Source organism: Rhinolophus hipposideros (assembly GCF_964194185.1).
Source record: "Rhinolophus hipposideros genome assembly, chromosome: 26".
Classification (NCBI taxonomy): domain Eukaryota; kingdom Metazoa; phylum Chordata; class Mammalia; order Chiroptera; family Rhinolophidae; genus Rhinolophus; species Rhinolophus hipposideros.
Genome location: NC_138072.1, coordinates 21349694 through 21369655, shown reverse-complemented (window position 1 = coordinate 21369655; position 19962 = coordinate 21349694). Strand labels below are relative to the sequence as shown.

Sequence of the window (19962 nt, the reverse complement as noted above, 5' to 3'; positions counted from 1 at the left end):
GTCACTGGGCAGTCTGTTTCAAAGAGTACTTATTGAATAGATATTGTTATGTACCTCCTTCCAAGCTCACATGGCTACTATGTTATGCCGCCTTCCGTATGTAGGTGTGCCAAACTTGGGTCAAGTTTTCAAAATAAGAGTGATGAAGGTTTCCTCTTGGTATTTATTTATATGTATATTATTGTTGTATATAAATATAACCCAAAAGGGGAATAATATGAAGCACCGAAGAGCCTTTATGCACCTTATGAAAATGTCTTTTATCAACAAAGCAAAAAGTATAGATCATCAAAGGAAACCCAATTTTGTTATTTGTTTTTTTGCATCCCAAAACATAAAATTGAAGACACAGACATATCCAGAATACATAGAATATCCCTGTTAATCAATTGAGAACAACAAATAACCAATTGGAAAATGAGAGATACACATGAATAGACATTTCATAGAAGAGGACATGCAAATAGACCATTATGGTAGGAAAACTTTATCAGCCTCATTATTAATTGGGGCAATAAAAATTAAAAGCATAATGAAGTATTTCGAGCAAGTTAAAAAATACGTACAACAGTACAACAGTTTGACAGTATTGTTGATAAGAATGTGGAGCAATAGGAATTTTCACCCACTTCTGGTACAAATATATATACTGGAAAAGAGTAATTATGTAGTAAACTCGAAGATGTGCGTACACTATAATTTAGGATTTTCACTCTTAGGTATGCACCCTAGTAAGATTTTTGCACATGTGCCCAAGGAAACATGTATAAGAATATTTATTGCCATATTATTGATAAGAAAAGAATTGAAACAATATCAGATTGATTGAACTAAACTGCACTACAGTTACACCACGAATTACTATAGTGGTAAAAATGAACTATAGGTATTTGGGTCCACATAGATGAATCTCAAAAATCTAATATTGCACCACCAAGAAGAATACAGACTTTAGGTTTATAATTACATAAAGGGCAAACTCCAGCAAATTAAAAGAATCATATTGTGAACGTATACATAAATCTGTGATAAAAGTATAAAGAAAGCAGGGAATTCTATTGGATGCAGGGACCTTCAAAATTACTCATAAAGTTGTACGTAGTTTTTAACTTGCTCCCTGGATTCATCGGTGTTCATTTTATTTAAAACATTTATTTACATACACTCTTTTGAATATATGATACTTTACCAATAAAACTGTGGGACCCAATCTGCAAACTTTGGCCATAATCTAGAGAAAATGTTAGAAATAAGTGAAAATTTTCTTCTTTACTGTTTTACTAATGCAGCACCGATAAGCAGAAAGACAAATATGTAGAAGAGCGAACTAATGACTCAATTAAACTTAGAATATTTGCCAAGACTGGACTATTCATTTATCATACAGTAGCTGATAGGATTACATGCCATTTTAATAATGATCTGATCATCTATTTACCAGCTGAAAATCAGCCCACGGAAGTCTCCTATTCTATCACAAAATTTAAATTTTATTGTACCTGAACTAAAGGTAATCCATGTGTCTGTTTATTCATGCATTATGTGGTTTTATGTTTTTTTTAATCCTTAGATTGGTCAATGACTTAACAGTAATTTAGCATTATGTTAAAATATTTGTGTATGAAGAGTATGAGTTGTTCCATTGTTTAAGCTTTTTATAACATCAAGTTTCTCTGTGTGCATCCAAACATTTGAAGACATTTAAGTAGATTTCTTTTGAAGTTAATGAAAATGGAGAATAATTATTCAACTTTGTTCTCTTGGTTACACTTTATATGATTGTTATTTAAAACAATTATTTGGCCTTTTTTTTGGTATGATAAACATCTTTCCCCTGATGCGTTCTGTGTGGGTTTTTGTTTTCATGATTTAAATGGTTTTTGTTGCATTAAAAACTGCAAAAACAGATCTGGCAGGCATGTGGCCAGACCAAGCAGGGTGGTCACGATGGATGCTGTTTATAAAATGAACTTGAAGCTACATTACAGATGATTTAACCCCTCTTCTTGAGTAAATTGGGTCATTGAAGTTACATAATCAAACAAAAGTTAGTTCCTAAATGGTAAAATCAAGACTAAAATTTGGGCCTTCTGAGTTCTAGAGCATCATTTCTTCTCTATCTATTCTACCATAATATAATGACTCATTTCAGCACAAATACACAATTTAATCAGTGGAAGGATAATTTTAACCCTTATGTGCTGCACATGTATCTCCAACACTTTAGTAACTTGTATCTTAGAAAATAGCAATGCCTCAATGAGTCATATTTAGTTGATTTTCTCTGTTATATGTTCCCTACATAAAATACCATTTTATCTACTGCACTAGAATCCAGCCAGCATTTCCTTTTCTACCACCAAAGCTTAGAATATTAACCTTAGTACTGCTTTGTACATGCATGTTGTGTGTCCGAGAATTTGCTAGGTATACGAGCAGTCCTTCTTCTTTACATAAGGAGGAAGAAGCTGAGGTTCAGAGAGTTTCTAGGTCATTTACCCAAGATCACATAGCAGTTGAGTAGGAGAGCCAGGATTCCAACCCAATTCTTTCTAACCACAACGTGATAAACTGTCTCTGGCATGAACTAAGCAGTTGACGCTGTAGTAAATTTACAGGAAGGTTTGTTCAGAGTTGCATAGCATAATGCTGAGAAAGTCACATGGAACAGAAATGGAACTTCTACAGTAATTCTGAAATTGCTATCCTGAATAGATTCAGTATGATTTTAGCCTCTATATGTGTATGTATGGGCTTATTTGCTTTTTGAATTTTGGTTTTATTTATTAAGCTCTTTTGAATTTTCTGTTTTCCATATTTGTTAGAATATTTTGAACTTCATGACTCCTGAAATAGTCAATGCTTTAACTTTGGAGTCTATTCCATTCCTCATGGTGTTCATACAGATCCTGAGAACTGTTACTTCCAGAGTAAACACAGTTTATAACACATGATATATGTATTTGTAAGTTATTTTTGGGCTATTAGTAGTTACCTATTACTTTTGAGCCTTCAGTTAACTGTACAATTTGTTGTTAGTCTGTTGTCTATAGAAGAATAGACTTCTACAGTATCATTAGTAGTAGTCTTTAAAGTCTGGCCTCTGGGGGATATATAAGCAATTCGATTCAATGGGGTGTGGGAAGATAACATTATAATATCACTTTATATTATTTTTATCCAAAAAAGAGGTAAGATTTACCATATGACCTAGCAATCCCCCTCCTGGGTAACTACCCAAAAGATCTGAAAACATTTATCCATAAAGATATGTGTGCTCCAATGTTCATTGCAGCTTTGTTTATAGTGGCCAAGACATGGAAACAACCAAAATGTCCTTCAATAGACGAATGGATAAAGAAGTTGGAATACTATTCGGCGGTAAGAAAAGATGATATAGGAACATTTGCGACAACATGGATGGATCTTGAGAGTATAATGCTAAGCAAAATAAGTCAGACAGAAAAAGTCGAGAACCATATGATTTCACTGATATGTGGTATATAAACCAAAAACAACAAAAGAACAAGACAAACAAATGAGAAACAAAAACTCATAGACACAGACAATAGTTTAGTGGTTACCACAGGGTAAGGGGGGTGGGGGGAGGGAGATGAGGGTAAAAGGGGATCAAATATATGGTGATGAAAGGAGATCTGACCCTGGGTGGTGAACCATGTGAGATATAGATGATGTAATACAGAATTGTACACCTGAAATCTGTGTAACCTTACTAACAATTGTCATCCCAATAAACTTTAATTAAACAAACAAAAAAGAAAAAGTAAATTAATATTTATGGCACAGTCTCTCTCTCTCTGTCTCTCTCTCTCTCTGTCTCTCTCTGTCTGTCTCTCTCTGTCTGTCTCTCTCTGTCTGTCTCTCTCTCTGTCTCTCTCTCTCTCTCTGTCTCTCTGTCTCTCTCTCTCTCTCTCTCACTGTCTGAATGACATTGGTCATATACACGTATCACCATTATTTGTTGCCTAAAGTGTACAAGGTATCTGGTGGGTGAGTGGGAGTTCCATAATTAGGATTTGTTTGATTATAGAATATCTTAGGAAAATGTTAATCTAGTTCAGTAGATATCTATCTTATATAAGTTTCTAGATGAATTGAGTTAATAAATGTCAAATGCTTAGAGTAGTTACAGGCACGGAGTAGGCAGTAGTTGAGTGTTAGCCATTATTATTATTTATTATTACTATTGTCAATACTGTTAAATATTCTAGTTCTATCTAAATTAGCTCAAGAAATAGACAGCTGGCACTAAGATATTTTGCAGAGACACAGAAATAGAAAACTATGCTAGTAATGTAAGCACAAAAGAAAGAAGAAAATACAAGAGCTACTATTGCTATTTCTAGCACAAACTATTTGCAAGCTGTGTTATGAAGTCAAAACAAGGACAGTAGTTAGATCTGATAAGAAAATGGCCAAAAATATCCAAATCTCTCAGGAAGGAGTATATGGACTTACATTATTGTTAATTACAAATCTTACCCATTGGGTCAATTGTTCCTCGAGACATAAACTGATTCTCATCTGTGTGTGGTCATCACACACATTTAAGAACTAACATTTAGAACATGAAGTTTGACTGTTATATGACTTGCAATGTTCCTGAAAACTATTCAGAAGCTTGTTAGTGGGTCTTCTTTAATAGTGGAACACAAAAAGTCACATTTCTTTGGGAAAACCACTTATTCTTATCAGAAACTGGCTGAAATACTACTAGGAAACCATGTTGAGTACACTGTGGCAAATTGTTAGTTTTGATGAGCACATATCAATTTAATATGAGCTGTTTGAGTTGGTTAGCATTACAGGTATATCATAGACTGAAAAAGTTTGAGCAGTTTAATGCTTAAAGATGAGGATGTTCTTTCTGTTGAACAGAGCTGGAAGCTTTCCTCAAGGCCCTGATACATTATATTGCTTGTTTTCCACTTGTCTTTACGGGCTGGTGCTCTGTCATAAAGGAAAGAAAATTGGTTTCTTCAGGAAATGAGATCGGTCTAGTAAAGGTTCATTTCAGCAGGCACCAAGAACTAGAGTATTCATTCATTTACCACTTATGGGTAGAAACATAAACTGCAGTTAATGTAGATGAAATTAATATAAAATGGGATTAGCTTGTAGTAAACAGATGGGTAGTTATTTTAATGAGTGATTTTACTACTGATTCTCTTCATCAGGATTAAACCTGGCATCAAACATTCAATTTTATTATCGTATTTGCCAAATAAAAAATTTAGAAATGTGTTATTTTATCACCAAATAATTTACTCCTGTCAAGATCCAATGATTCTTTTAGGTTAGTAACCCCTATGTGAATGGATTAAGTATATATTCATATGAATCTTTTCAATTTCCTCCAATAGAAGATCTTGAAATAATGCAATTAAAGTCTATGCAGATAATTGTGATTTTTAAATCTTTGACCGTACGAAGATTTTTTTTTTCAGAATCTTCATAAATTAGAATTTTTAGACCATCATCAAAATATTGCAGTTTTTGCATTATTTTAACAGGTTTACATTAAAAAATATATACGTGTTATTTAAAGTTCATCAGTTAATATTTAAAAGTAATTTAAATATATTTCTAGGGCTTTTATAACCAATATTTTCAATGGTGTATTTGCAACGAGATGATATATGTGTCAAATCACAAAAAATATTTTTCTTTACTAAACTTTGAACATGAAGCACTGGCAACACTATCAGGAATATCAACAAGATACGTAACAAATAAATTGTAAAGGAGGCCAATAGTCTTATTACCTTATAAAGTTGTGTGGACATATATTGTGTACAAATATGTACAGTGCATAGCGGTTTCAGTCTGGAGTTGCTTTGTGGACATTGGGCCAGGGACAAAATTGGAAAAGGAAATATGTGTGAAAAGTAGGGAGTCATCTAATTTTGCCTCATTGTAGTAAGCATTGAGTACAGGCCGGAAAATGAGGTTGGGTCCAGAATACAGGTACCAGGTAGGGAGGGAGCTCAGCCTTAATTTTTTTAGACAATGTAATGCCTGCTCTTCCCCCCGCCCAAGTTTATTGAGGTTGTAGTTGACAAATAAAAATTGTATGTATTTAAGGAACAAAATGTGATATTTTGACATATGTATTTGTTGTGAAATGACAATCAGGCTAATTAACATATCCTACACCTCACATACTATGTTTCCCTGAAAATAAGACCTAGCTGGACCATTAGCTCTAATGTATCTTTTGGAGCAAAAATTAATATAAAACCCGTTATTATATTATATTATATTTTATTTTATTATATTATATTATACCGGGTCTTATATTATATTAAAATAGGACTGGGTCTTATATTAATTTTTTCTCCAAAAGACGGGTTAGATCTGATGTGTCTTATTTTGGGGGAAACACAGTAGTTACTTAATTACTTTTCTTTTTCTGGTGAGAAACTTAAGATTGATTCTCTTTTTTTTGTTTTTGTTTTTTTTGGTTGTTGTTCCTCCCTGCGTTTTTTTGCCTCCTTTTGCATAAAATGGTTAGTGTGCCGTTTTGAAACTTCTTTGTACTTCTCCTTCTTGGGGTTTGTTGTACTATGTGGATGTGTGAACTCATGGTTTTCATTAAAATTTGGACATTATCAGCCATTATTTCTTCACCCTATTTCTTCATCTTCACATTATTTCTTCACTTTCACATTATTTCTTCAGAATAATTTCTGTTGATTGAGCTTAAGTTCACTGATTCTTTCCCCTTTTGTCTCAAATCTGTTGTTGAACCCCTATAGTATATTTATTATTTTAGTTATTATACTCAAATCCAGAATTTTCATTTGGTTCTCCTTGTGTAATTTCTATGTCCTTATTGAGAATTTCTATTCTTTTTTCTTTATTTCTTTAAACATGGTTTCCTTTAGTTCATTGTTATACTTCATTGTTATACTTTTCTTTATTTCTTTAAACATGGTTTCCTTTAGTTCTTTAAACATATATGTTTGAGGGCTACTTTGAAGCTATTGCTAACTCCAATGTCTGGGGACACTTAGGGACAGTTTCTCTTCACTATTTTTTTTCTTTTAATATAGGTTACACTTTACTGGTTTTTTTTTGTTTGTTTTTCTTTTTCGCCTGTGTCATATTTTTTGTTACAACTAGACTTTTTAGATAATATGTAGTATGAACTCTGATTCCTGATATTTCCCTACTGATGGTTGTTGTTGCTATTTTCGTTTGTTTTTCTTTGATTAGTAATTTGCCTGGGCGAAATCTGTGAACTATTTCTCCCCTGTGTTGTGTTGCCACTGATGCCACTGCTCCATTTTATTTTATTATTTTCATTCTCGTTTTTATTTTAGCCTGGTTTCGTAGCAGTTGCCCTCTTTCTGCATCACTTAGGCAGTGATTGTACAGAGATTGCGCTCAGATACTTCAAGCAGTAAGGCTTCTGTTCTCTGCAAATGGACTCATGTATGGGTGGAGAAGTGCATGTGAAGTTCAGGTCATTTGAAATGTGCCCCGGGTTTACTTTCTGCTAGGTCCTTTGTGTCTCTCTTGTGCCTATGCTACTTTAGGGTTAGCCAGGCGTGTGGGATAGCTTGGGAGTACTGCACGCTTGCAACTTCAGTCAGGAATATACTGAGTCAGGCTACAAGATCTGTTGGTCTCCCTGGAAAGTGTTACTATCACAGACAATGCAATGTGCATGGCATGTGCTCCAAATGGAGTAAGCCCCCTTTTATGATGGGGCACAGCTGGTGAGCCTCACAGCCTACCCCATGCCACACTCTGGCACCCTGACCTTTATATCAGCGGTCCTGGGGAGAGATGGGAGCAGCCTTGGGAAAGAATGCCACAGATCCTCACTGCTCTTACTTGAAGGTTAGCAGTTTTCATGTGTAAAATGTGTCATACTTTTGTGCCTTTGATTAAGTCCCACAGATCTGAAAGGTTATTTTTGTTCAATTTTATCCAGATTGTTTTGTAAAGAGGATTTGCCAACCTCCTGACTTGGCTGTAAGGGGAAGACCCCTAATTTCTTTTAAAAATGGTGCACAAAATCCTTTCTATCTTTCCTGAATTGGTCCTTGAATATAAAGTGTCACACTGTGGCTGTCATCATGTACCCAACTGCTGGAGTTATCTCCCTAAAAAGTCCTTTAACGTCTTTCTGTTATGTTACTTACAGCCCCTGCTGAGCGAAATTATATGTTAGAGGAGATGGAGTGTTTGGTTACCCAAACTGCATTTGTATTCTGTTAGCTTCAGCTGTAGGTTTGTAGTTTATGTGGATGAATAGGCTTTTGGAGTATGTTCAGATCACCTAGCATTATGGCAGGGTGTAGCCTCACAAATACAGTTTCAGTTTCAATTCTGTGCAACAGCCTGGGCCTTATAACCTCCTGTGCCATATTTAAAAGACATTGTATTACAAAACATGTATGCCAAGCAGCAAAATGAACACTGGGGGAATCATATGAACCCCTACTAATTCACTAGGGATTTTCATAATTAATTGCTAAATTGGCACAGCTGTGGCCATTTGTAGTGGCGATTTACTGCTAATCACCAGTCACTGAAACCTGCTAATAATCTCTCCCCACCTGGACCGATGTTGTGAAGAACTCCAAGGGGAATGACTTGAGTTTCTCTGAAGAAATTCAAAGGCTTTACACCTGGGGAAACCCAGACTTGTCAGTTTCATCTTTCATGATCACATTTAGCCTTGTCTTTAAGAAAATTGATCTGAAAAATTAATTGGCAGTATCATGTTAACCTTTGGTGCAAAGTGACTTGAAGAAAAAAAGAATATGACAACCAAAGCTACCCTGAAAAATGAGCTCTCATGGAAAAGTGTGAAGATCTGGTAATAACTACATTTCCAGGCCGGGTATGTGGTGAAATATTATGATTGGAGTTTTGAAGAAAGGTAAAGAGGAAAAATTAACTCGTATTTTCCTTATATTCTGTTTGACATTTCTTTCCCGCAATATTTCATAGAAGTCAATGAGATACAACTCTGTTGCGCAGGGGACCCTACTCGCTGTGACATGTGTCGTGTGGGGCGTCCGGCAGGGTCTCTGCTTCCGCTCCCCACATAAGAACGCAGGACATGGTGAGGCCAAAAAGGAACACCCACGGAGCCATACATAGGGGAGTCATATCACTATATTCTCACCGGCGGCATCCACCTCTCTGCAGTCCGCTCTTGCTAGCCCCCATTTTTTCTGCTAGCGTAGCCACAGCCGTTATATTAGTGGCCAATGGCTTACGGGTTACAGCTGATGGCCAACTAGCCACAGCGGCTGGCCATCTGACCACAGTTGATGGCCATTTACTACCCGAGCCAGCACCTTTCTATGTGAGGCCGAGAGCCTGGAAACTGTTTTTTGGGGCTTTGTCCCCACAAACTCCATAATTTTATTGGAATGGGAGAATATGTATGCATTTTAAAGACTATTATTTCCCCATTTGGCAGGTGAAATTTTGCCTGGTTAATGTCTCCAGTTGGCAACTTAAAACAACAGCAACAACTTTATCTTTTGGAGAACATATGGTTCTCTATCCCCATCGATGGTGGAGAAATTGACACTCAATGATTAGGGTGCTTTGCCAAAGGTCGCTCAGCAGATGGTGGCTGAGCAGAAACAAATTTGCCTCAACTTCAGACATCTGCTCCATTCTAAAGTACATTGTCTTTACAGTTCTTCGTAGAAAAGCAAGTTTTCTCTTAATTTATGTCTCTATGATTCTGAACTTTCAATCAGATTTAGTTTTTTCTTAAGTTAGTCTGATAAAATTATATTTCATTGGCACTTTCCAGTTTATAATGTGTTGATTTTCTTATTTGAAACCTAGAAGGATTCTTTGAGGTATGATAGGTATTTTCCCACTTAACAGATGGGGAAACTCACTCTGGTTCACCTGAGATCCCTTATGTACTGAATCTGAATCCCATGTCCTCTGGCACAGTGACCTGTAGATTTCTTTATGCTGTAAAACTATTGAGATTTAATAACTCATTAATTTTCAAAATACATTCTGAGATATCTCTGTGTTACACCAAAGTTTATTTGGAGAACTATTGAAAGGCAATATATGTGTTTTTCCAGTTTGAATTATTTCACTTAACATAATACTCTCTAGATCCATCCATGTTGTTGTTAAATGATAAGATTTCATTCTTTTTTATGGCCAAGTAATAGTCTATTATATATAAAGAACATGTGGCATATGTATATATATGTATATATACATATGCCACATGTTCTTTATCCAATCATCTGTCGATGTACATTTAAGTTGCTTGGCTATTGCAAATAATGCTGCAGTGAACATAGAGGTGCGTATATCTTTTTGAATTAGTGTTTTGGATTTTTTTGGATAAATACTCAGACGTAGAACAGAGAAAGACAAATACTGTATGATTTCACTTATATGTGGAATCTCAAAATCAACAACAAAAATTGAAGAAAAAAACAGAAAAAAAACTCATGGATATAGAGAACAAACTGGTGGTTGACAGATGGGAGGGGAGTTGGGAGACTGAGTGAAAAGGGTGAAGGGATTAAGAAGTGCAAATTGCCAGTTATAAAATAGGCACAAGGGTGTAACGCACAGCATAGGGAGCATAGTCAATAGTATTATAATAATTATGTATGGTGTCATAGATACTACACTTAATGGGGAGACTATTTTGTACGTTATATCAACGTCTAACCACTATGCTATACACCTGAAACTAATATAATGGTAATTGATAAAAAGAGAAATTAGCCTGTCTTCCTGTTAGAAACCTAGGATTACTAAAACGAAAACAAAGAGATCTGCCATTAGGGCTCTAACTACTTTGTTCTTGTATGTGCATTTGCTTTATTTTCCAGAAATAAATGAAATCATAGTTTGAGGTCAGCTCATCAAACTCGGAACATTTTCTTTTGCAAGCCACCATATTAGGCCTGTGGAGTAGGAGGGGAGGTCCAAGATGAATAACAGTGTTGCATAGCAGAAAACTTGAACCAGTTTTCAGGAGGAATATGCTACATCTAGATTCTCTAGTGTCATAAAGAATGCAGATATATATCTATTAACACATAATGGCCTCCAACATATTCTAGTAAATTAAAAATGCAGTTTGTACAAAGTGAGCCATTCATGGGAAAAGCCAATCTCTCTCTCTCCATATATATGTATGTATATACACACTACATATATAGTGTATACATTATATATGTATACACTATATATGTAGTGTGTATATACATATATATATACACACACATATAGTGTATACACACACACACACACACACACACACACTTCTGTATGAACATACATATGTGTATGTAAAAAGGCATAGAGAAAGGCCTGGAAAGAGGCATATCCAAATGCTCATCAGACTCCCATGTGGTTATGCCTGAGAGAGAGTGTGAGGAAACGTGAGGATACAGTTGACCCTTGAACAGCATGGGTTTGAACTACATGGGTCCATTCATAACGTGGATTTTTTTTTCATTTTGTAAACAAACGATGTAAACTTAATGGTATCAGTAAATACAGTAGTGTACTGTAAATGTATTTCTTTTCCTTATAATTTTTAATAGTCTTTTCTCTAGCCTCCTTTATTGTAAGAATAGTATGCAATACATATAACATACAAAATATGTGTTAATTGACTGTGTTTGAATTTTCAACAAGGAAAATATTTTTGTATGTGATTTTATTTATGAGTGTATTTATTTATTTATTTTAAAATATGAAATAGTTTCAATAGGTGGAGACCTGGAGATGAATATTTCAGGCTGAGAAAGGAAAAATATGAGCAAAGGCATCAGGATGTTATAATGGAGAAGGTTGCTCCATGCAATTTTACACACTGGTAATTAGAGAATGGTCTATGGCTTACATAGCTCCAGATCATTGGGCACAGGCCAGTTAAGGTAATGACATATTTCAGTAGTTTTTTTAAGTGAATTAGGCAGAAACATCTGTGGAAGTCACATGACTGGATGGACAGATACCTCAGTTGGAATTGAGTTGTCCATCCAACCTAACTGATTTCCCGTCGACTCTCAGTGCCAACAAAGCCAGATGCTGTGTTGTGGTTATTCTTGAGAATTTTCCCCCTATAATTAGATCATGCTTGTCTGGTAGAGGAGAACAGTGACCAGTTTGCATTTTAAAGAGAAGAAAAGCCACGCAGCTTCAGGTTTGTTACCTTTGCCAAAGGACAGATGTCCTGATAAGATGGGTATTGTCGCCACATAAAAAGCAGTATTCAGCTCCTACTTGCCTGCTTTGGTGCAGCCTAGACAGACATGTAGACACACTGAAGTGCTCTCTCCGATCTAAGCTTGCCTGAAAAATAGATATTTTGTGTGAGGCGTAAGAGGCAGGTAGGTGCACCTGCTGGGCCGTAGCTCTTGCTTGTATGTTCTCACGTGGCCTACTCTGAATCACCTGGAATGGAAAGCATACCACACAAGAGTGTCTTGTATGATTTGGGGGCACACTCACTGTAAAGGTCAGCAAAAATTCTTTCAAATGAAGTTCTAAAAATTAAGTTTCTCAGGAATAAGACTCGCGTTAAAAAGAAAATGAAGACTGCGGAAAAGATGATGACTTGCTGATGCCTTTAAAATGGAGCTTGCATTGCGAGGGTTTATCGAATGTTGTACTTCATCTGTTGTGCCTGGTGTTAGAACCCACTTTGGTTTCCATTTGGGGGCCGTTTAGTTGGTCTCTGATGAATGACTGAGACCCTTTATTTTCCACTGAGTCAACTTTATTTGGGGGAGGTGGGAACAAAGGCCTAACATAAATGCTATTATCACAGCATAGCGATAAAAATTTCAAGATTATTTGAAGAAATGCACATATAAATTAAGGAATATTTTTAGTAGTTTACTTTGGAAGGCAGGAAGTCATGGTAATGATTCTGTTGTCTAAAATAACCAGACCATTTTTCTTTAGAGTAAAACAAATAAATGCTCTTACTTGCCTTCTTTCAAGTTTTCCTACAAGGGGTAAACAATGTATCAGGGGTGCCAAAAAATTTTAAGAGATGTTATCGATGCTCAAGCAGTAGTTTGCTGTCATCAGAAGTGTCTGGACACTGATGGGAACCACTTTGAGCACCTCTTGTCATTGCAGAAGTCAAATGTGACTTGTATTCATCTTTTGTTTCGTTATGTATTGAGTATTACAATTAATGCAGTTTTATTCTTTCTTAAAATGAGGACACATTTTTTTGGAATAGTGTGTGTGTGTGTGTGTGTGTATGTGTGTGTATAAAACTGTCTCAGCTTTTCTCTTACATTGATGTGTGTTTTGAGAGGGGTAAGGGACAAAGAGAGAAAGTGATAAAGATGGGTTGGAAGAAAATGCATTAAGAGACTGTTTCTCTAAGAGACAGAATTGCCTTTGCAGATTGTTCCTTTATTCCTGCTAAACCCCCACTACCTGGAAAAATATCTGTTAACAGGCATGCCACTCTGTGGCAAAATGATCTTAGCTTGGCAGGATTCATTCATTTCAGATGCATGGTTTTCAAAGATCTTTAAAATAAAACATTACAGAGATTTGTATTTTATATTTTGATCAAAGTGAAACATGTAATAATTTAAATATACCCAGTATGTAGACTTTGAAATGTTTCCAGAAAGGGCCTTTTCTTGAAAGTACTAGAACATCTGTTTATAGGATCCAAGCTCTTAACTGCTATAACATACTGATTCTAAAGGAATTAATGAGTTTTGGTTTGAAATCAGTCCAGTGGCGTGCTGAACATGGCTTTTAGAGACTCCTGAGGCCAGTTGTGAGCAAATTAGCAATTTTGTGAGCCCATTTGTAAACTTTGACACTTTGAAATTAGCAATCATTGGAGTGTTTAAGCCACAGAAATGGGCAAATGCTGCAAATCAAGGCGTTTCTTTGAGGATTGGTTCACTAGCATATGTCTTAGTAACATGGTACTCTGCACCACTATTTGTTAGAGTGTATCTTCCAAATCTTCACAATTTAAATGGCTGTAAATGAAATAAATGCTTCTGTTAGCAGTGTTCTTTTTCCAGTAGCGTTTGTCTTGGTCTGAAAAATTGTAATTAGTATAGTTAGGACTGAGCAAATTAAATGAAAAGAATTTATTTCTAAATTGCATAGAAGAGAGTCCCCTTTCTGGCTGCCAATCTTTGATCTGAGTGTACTGGAAGGGAAGCCTTGCCAATGACTGCAGAGGGTATGTGCCACTGCTCCACCCAGATCTGACTGGTTCCCTTGATGACTGGCTGAGAGACTCTGAGAAGGAATGGGAAGGGATGGGGCTGGCAGTGACGAAGGCCACGATGGGAGGATGGAGGAAACCAGAGAAGGAGAGTTTATTCAAAACGAAGACAAAACAAAACAGAGATGCCAGGGAGGTGTGTGCAGTATGAGTAAGCTAAGTGGCCCAATTGTTTGCTTCTTTCATCCAAAATTAATTTTAACTTTAATACTGGAACCCTGGTACTTAACCTTTCCTTGGAACTATAAAGCATCATTCTCTGCTGATAAGAACCTTTCTAATGGTAGTGCTCCAATTTAATAAACACTTAAACATTACAAATTGTCATTTTGATGCATTGCATCAGGTTGTCAAATTTATTCTCCTAGTGTCCTTTCTATGAAGACACACGCTTGCTCGTACTTTGTTTAATGTATTTAAAATGTTTTTCTATTATGAAAATCCTCGTTTGAGTATCTTCCATACCCAGCTGGTTGCCTACCGGATCCTGCTTATCTAAAGCAAAAACAGACATGAATGATGATGTTTTCCTCATGGGGATAGTTTTTTCTAATTCACCAACCAACTCTTATCCTGTTTCCGTCAATCCGCTTGGTAATTACCTTTTGGGGTTTTCAGAATACATGGGGTTATAAATTGGAGTGGAAGTTTAAGGTAAGGAAAGAGAAGGGAAAAGGAATGAATGAAAAAATAAAGCAGTGTACACATACAGAAGTCAAATGACCACATCTCAAGTTAGAGGGCAAATATAATATCCAACTTGATTAAAACAAAGTATTTGTTATCTTTGTGGGTAAGGAGAAGCTTGTGTAAATGAGTGTTTTATACCAATTCAGTTTTATATTTGCTTAACTTCGATATTAATTTGAGGCAAGTATTTTTCAGTTATTTAAATTTTTTTATCAGCAGACTGCTTGGTAAGTTAGAAATGAATGTTTGAGAGTCAGAGAAATCTGGCTTTTAAATTCTGGCTTAAAAAATTCAGTAACTGTGATTTTGGAAAAGTAATCTAACTTCTCTGTTTTCTTGTCCACACAATGATGATAGTAATCCTTACCACAGATGACCACAGGAGTTATTGATAAAGCTCTGAGTGCAATGACAATCAGAGTAGCACTCAATAAATGGTAGTAGCTATTGTTATCCATAAATGAAAAAAAATGGATTAAGTGTGAGCAGTATAAACAATGTATTTTGATGATTTGGGAGCTCATGTTAGAGAACTGATGAGTATTCTTACTCTTTCTATTAAAGTAACTGAAGTATAATAAGGTAAATTGGGTCTGGGAGCTTGATGATGGTGATGATGGTGATGATGATAGTGATGGTGATAGTGATGATGGTGATGATGGTTATGGTGATGATATTAATGATGGTAAAGGTGATGATGATGATGGTGGTGGTGATGGTATTGATGGTGGTGATGGTGATGGTGATGGTGATGATGGTGATGGTGCTGGTGATGGTGATGATAATGGTGGTGGTGATGATGGTGATGATGGTGATGGTGATGATAATGGTGGTGGTGATGATGGTGATGGTGATGATGGTGATGGTGGTGATGATGGTGGTGGTGATGATGGTGATGGTGATGGTGGTGATGGTGATGGTGATGATGGTGATGGTGATGATAATGGTGGTGGTGATGATGGTGATGGTGATGATGATGATGATGGTGGTGATGGTGTTGATGGGGGTGATGGTGTTGATGGTGATGGTGATGATGGTGATGGTAATGATGGTGATGGTAATGATAATGGTGGTGGTGATGATGGTGATGATGATGATGGTGATGATGGTGATGATGATGGTGATGGTGATAGTGATGATGGTGATGGTGATGATATTAATGATGGTAAAGGTGATGATGATGGTGGTGGTGATGGTATTGATGGTGGGGATGATGATGATGATAATGATTATAGTGGTGATGATGATGGTGGTGATGGCACCATTCCCTCTTTCTTCACAGAATGTCCCCCCAGACCTCTCCATCTGCACGTTTGTGCTGGAACAATCCCTCTCTGTCCGGGCCCTACAGGAGATGCTGGCAAATACGGTGGAGAAATCAGAAGGGGCAAGTACTTAATTTATGTACTTATTTATGTGGTGTTTTAATGAACTCAGCTACTAAATGAATGGTTCCTTTCACAGGTATTGTAGATTTTCTTTTTGCTGAAATAAGCCAATACCGTTTACTTGTGATTTTCTTAAGTGTGACTTTTTGCTTTATCCAGCAGACCTGTGATATCTTAGAAAATGTAAAAAGAAATAAAGCCAACCTCAAGGTGGTCTGTGTCATTAAACCTCATGCTTCTGTCTTTGATTTAAAACACTATCTTTGTTTGAGCATTTGCGTGTTTTTTTTACATCTTCAGAGCTGTTACTGTTACTATTTTAATTAATTGCTTTTTGCATCTCTATTTGTCATTAATCTTTATTTCATTTCAAAAGCCTTTAACCATCTGACTATGTTCTATGCTTTTTTATGGCAAATAAAATTTCATGGCACTCATATTCTACGTAATGAAACTATGGAGATACAGCTTTAGTTGATTGCAATATTGCAAACAGCTAATGATTTTCTTCTGAGAATTGAAATTATTTTATTTCCTAATGCAGACAGTTCTTTGAAAGCTTATTTTGTAATGTAAATTATTTTCTATACTATGGCTTGCTATGATTGATTTCTGGGTTACTACCCATTCTTAGCCAATTTTTTAAAGTTTAGAATTAACAGGAGGAGGAATGGTCAACCCTTTCTTTTTTTTTCTTTTTCTTTCTTTCTTTCTTTCTTTCTTTCTTTCTTTCTTTCTTTCTTTCTTTCTTTCTTTCTTTCTTTCTTTCTTTCTCTCTCTCTCTCTCTCTCTCTCTCTCTCTCTCTCTCTCTCTCTCTCTTTCTTTTCTTCCTTCCCTTCCTCCCTCCCTCCCTCCCTCCCTTCCTCCATCCCTCCCTCCCTCCCTCCCTCCTTCCTTCTTTCTTTCTTTTTCTTTCTTTCTTTTTTGTGTGCCATAATTACTACAGTAAATGGTTTAATAAATATACTATTTCCAGGAAATAATCTGAAAACTTTTTTGCCAATATTGGTCTATGCGTTGCTGCTGTTGTTGTTGACCATTCTTTGGGTCTGGATAAGTGACAAGATTTAAAAAAATGATAATACACTATTCAAAAGAAAATGGGTGATCAATTAGGATGTGATATATTTTCATTAGCCTTGTAGTTTTATAAATTTTAGTGTAGCACAGCTTAGGACTTTAATAGGTTTGTGCATTAATTCTAAATTAATTTTAAATTTTAATAGTGTACTACCAAGTATGGAAACTTCAATGATTTTGTTTAATATTAGACTGAAAGCTTATTTTACAAAAACCCCTGTATTATGCATATTTTAATTTTCCGAGTTCATTTTTCGTTACAATGAAGTTTGAAATTACTGTATTGACCTATATAAAGTTTTAAAAAAAATTCTGTTCTTTAATGAAAAGCTTTTGAGTAGGCTTAAATTAGAGTAAAATATTTCTCAATTCAACTAGTTTTATTTCCACCTGGAATAACACCTCCAGATTTTTAAACATCATTGACACATATCAGTTTTAAAATTCAAATCTATGTTCACAAATAAAAATAATTTTTTTTGTATGACCATCTAGAAAAGATGTTCATATCTGTGTAGATATCAACTTATATTGATGGATATCAACATTTCACTTATCTTTGTAGATATCAACTTATATTAGTTCTAGTTAATGAAGTTTAATAATTTAGGTGATTTTATACTCTGGCTATTTATATTATTATACCTTATTTAATTCATAAACATTTTTGATGGGCACTTTCTCCATACAATTTTACTTTTTTAACATCCAGTTTAATTGAAGGATTCCATTTCATAGGAGCATACATAGATATGAAGTGAGAGGAGACATAGCATAGTGGAAAGAGCTTTGGTTTTGGGGTCCATGTAGTTTATTGAAAAGTTTATTGAAACTTTTTCACTGCCATCTTGATTGGAACTCAGATAATATTTAAAGGTATTATTTGTTGAAAAGATATTGCTATTGTTTAATGCCATGAGTATATTGAGTGCTTACTTGTATGTTCTATTTAGGAGAGTATATTTTAAAATTATAGCATTGACTATCCTTTTTGTCTTTTGTTTATTTCCTTCTGAGAGAATTTTAGGATCCTGTTCTTTTTGACTTTGGCTTGTTGCCATTTGACTACAGATCCCTCATTAGAGTATTATGGCTTGAACCAAGAAAAAAAAAACCAATAACAACAGAAAAACTAAAACCAATATTTGCCCCTATATCCTGCTTTTTGGTAAGGAAGTAGGTTGAAATTTATAATTAGGCGATTGGTATCATCATTCAATTTATGTCGTGTATTTTCTTTATTAGAGGTAATTGGTAGTTTACTATAATTTAAATTATAAATGATAGTTTAAAAATCTATAAAAATCAGAACGTAACATTGTAATATAATGTTTCTTATGAATAAAACTATTTAGTCATAATCATTCATTTATTTAACGCAAAATTTTTGAGCATTTATCAGACATGCTTTACAAGGATCTGTGTACAGAAAATGAATATGAGTTTTGTGATCAGTGAGTTCACAGTCTAACACAGATAGAGAAAAAAATTATAGTATAATTTATGTGTGTTGTCACAGAAATGTGTATAATTATAGCATGACATGAGGAAGGAATTGGGTATGTGGAACTGTTATTCCTCTGAATTTTTTTGGATTTGCACAATAAATTCTCAGAGAAGTAGAATTGTTTAACTATTAATATAAAAATCATTTAAACTTTTTCTCCAAGGAACAATTTGACCTTATGAGGCTTTTTTTTGTAGAATTCTAATAGGAAACAACACTTGTCAGGAAACAATGCATAAAGTGTCCAGAAATATTCCTGATATGAGTTTCATGCTGCAAGGTACTAAAATGGTTTATTATTTTATGTGGAATTCTAAGAATATTTCATATTTCTAAACTGTATTATGTCTTGTAATTAAAGTTACAAAATTCTACAGTGAATTATAAGAGATGCACATCAGACACAGACATGTCCAGTTTTTATGAAAAATAAAGTTGTAGAATATGGAGTACTATTAATACAGTTGCAGCATTCTTCTCATAAAACCTCTGTGCTCTGAGAGTACTCAGAAATGCATAAGAAGCAACTAGCTACATTTACTGGTAAATGAGTTTTTCAAAAATACATTTTTTAAGCGTTGAAGCACCATTAATGAGTTTTTAAGAAATACATTTATCAAACATTGAAGCACCAATTTCGGGCATGTAATTGCGTGGAAGATAATTTTATATAAATGCAGGAGCAGAAGATGAAGTTCAAGATGATCTGTGTGGTATTTCATCGTGGTTAAGCACACAGATTCTAGAGCAAACGCTTTAAGCAAACTCAGTTCCTGGTAATGTTAGGCAAACACCTGAACCTTTCTCTGCCTCCATTTTTTTTCATTTATAGCATGGAGGAGGTAATAGTTTCTTCCTCATGTGAGAATTTAATAAGTTAATATAAAGTGTGAGGGGCAATCCTGGCACACAGAGGCTTTAGAGCTGTGCTATTTTCATTATTATTATGGTTTTTGCTGTGGGTTTACCTGAACAACTCCTACCGGGCCTACCCTGTCTGGAGAAAAAACAGCTATAACCTTTGGGC

At 35.2% G+C, this 19962-nt stretch overlaps 1 protein-coding gene across 4 annotated transcripts in view; it reads left to right on the top strand.

The window, feature by feature from the left end:
* The window catches only part of RYR2 (ryanodine receptor 2), a 567940-nt gene that overhangs the window by 185034 nt on the left and 362944 nt on the right, over nucleotides 1–19962 (top strand). For all 4 annotated transcript variants that reach the window (XM_081039034.1, XM_081039033.1, XM_081039032.1 and 1 more), the window contains exon 3: nucleotides 16242–16346. In XM_081039034.1, coding sequence (XP_080895160.1) covers nucleotides 16242–16346 — 105 coding nt within the window. The remainder of the gene's footprint in view (nucleotides 1–16241; nucleotides 16347–19962) is intronic.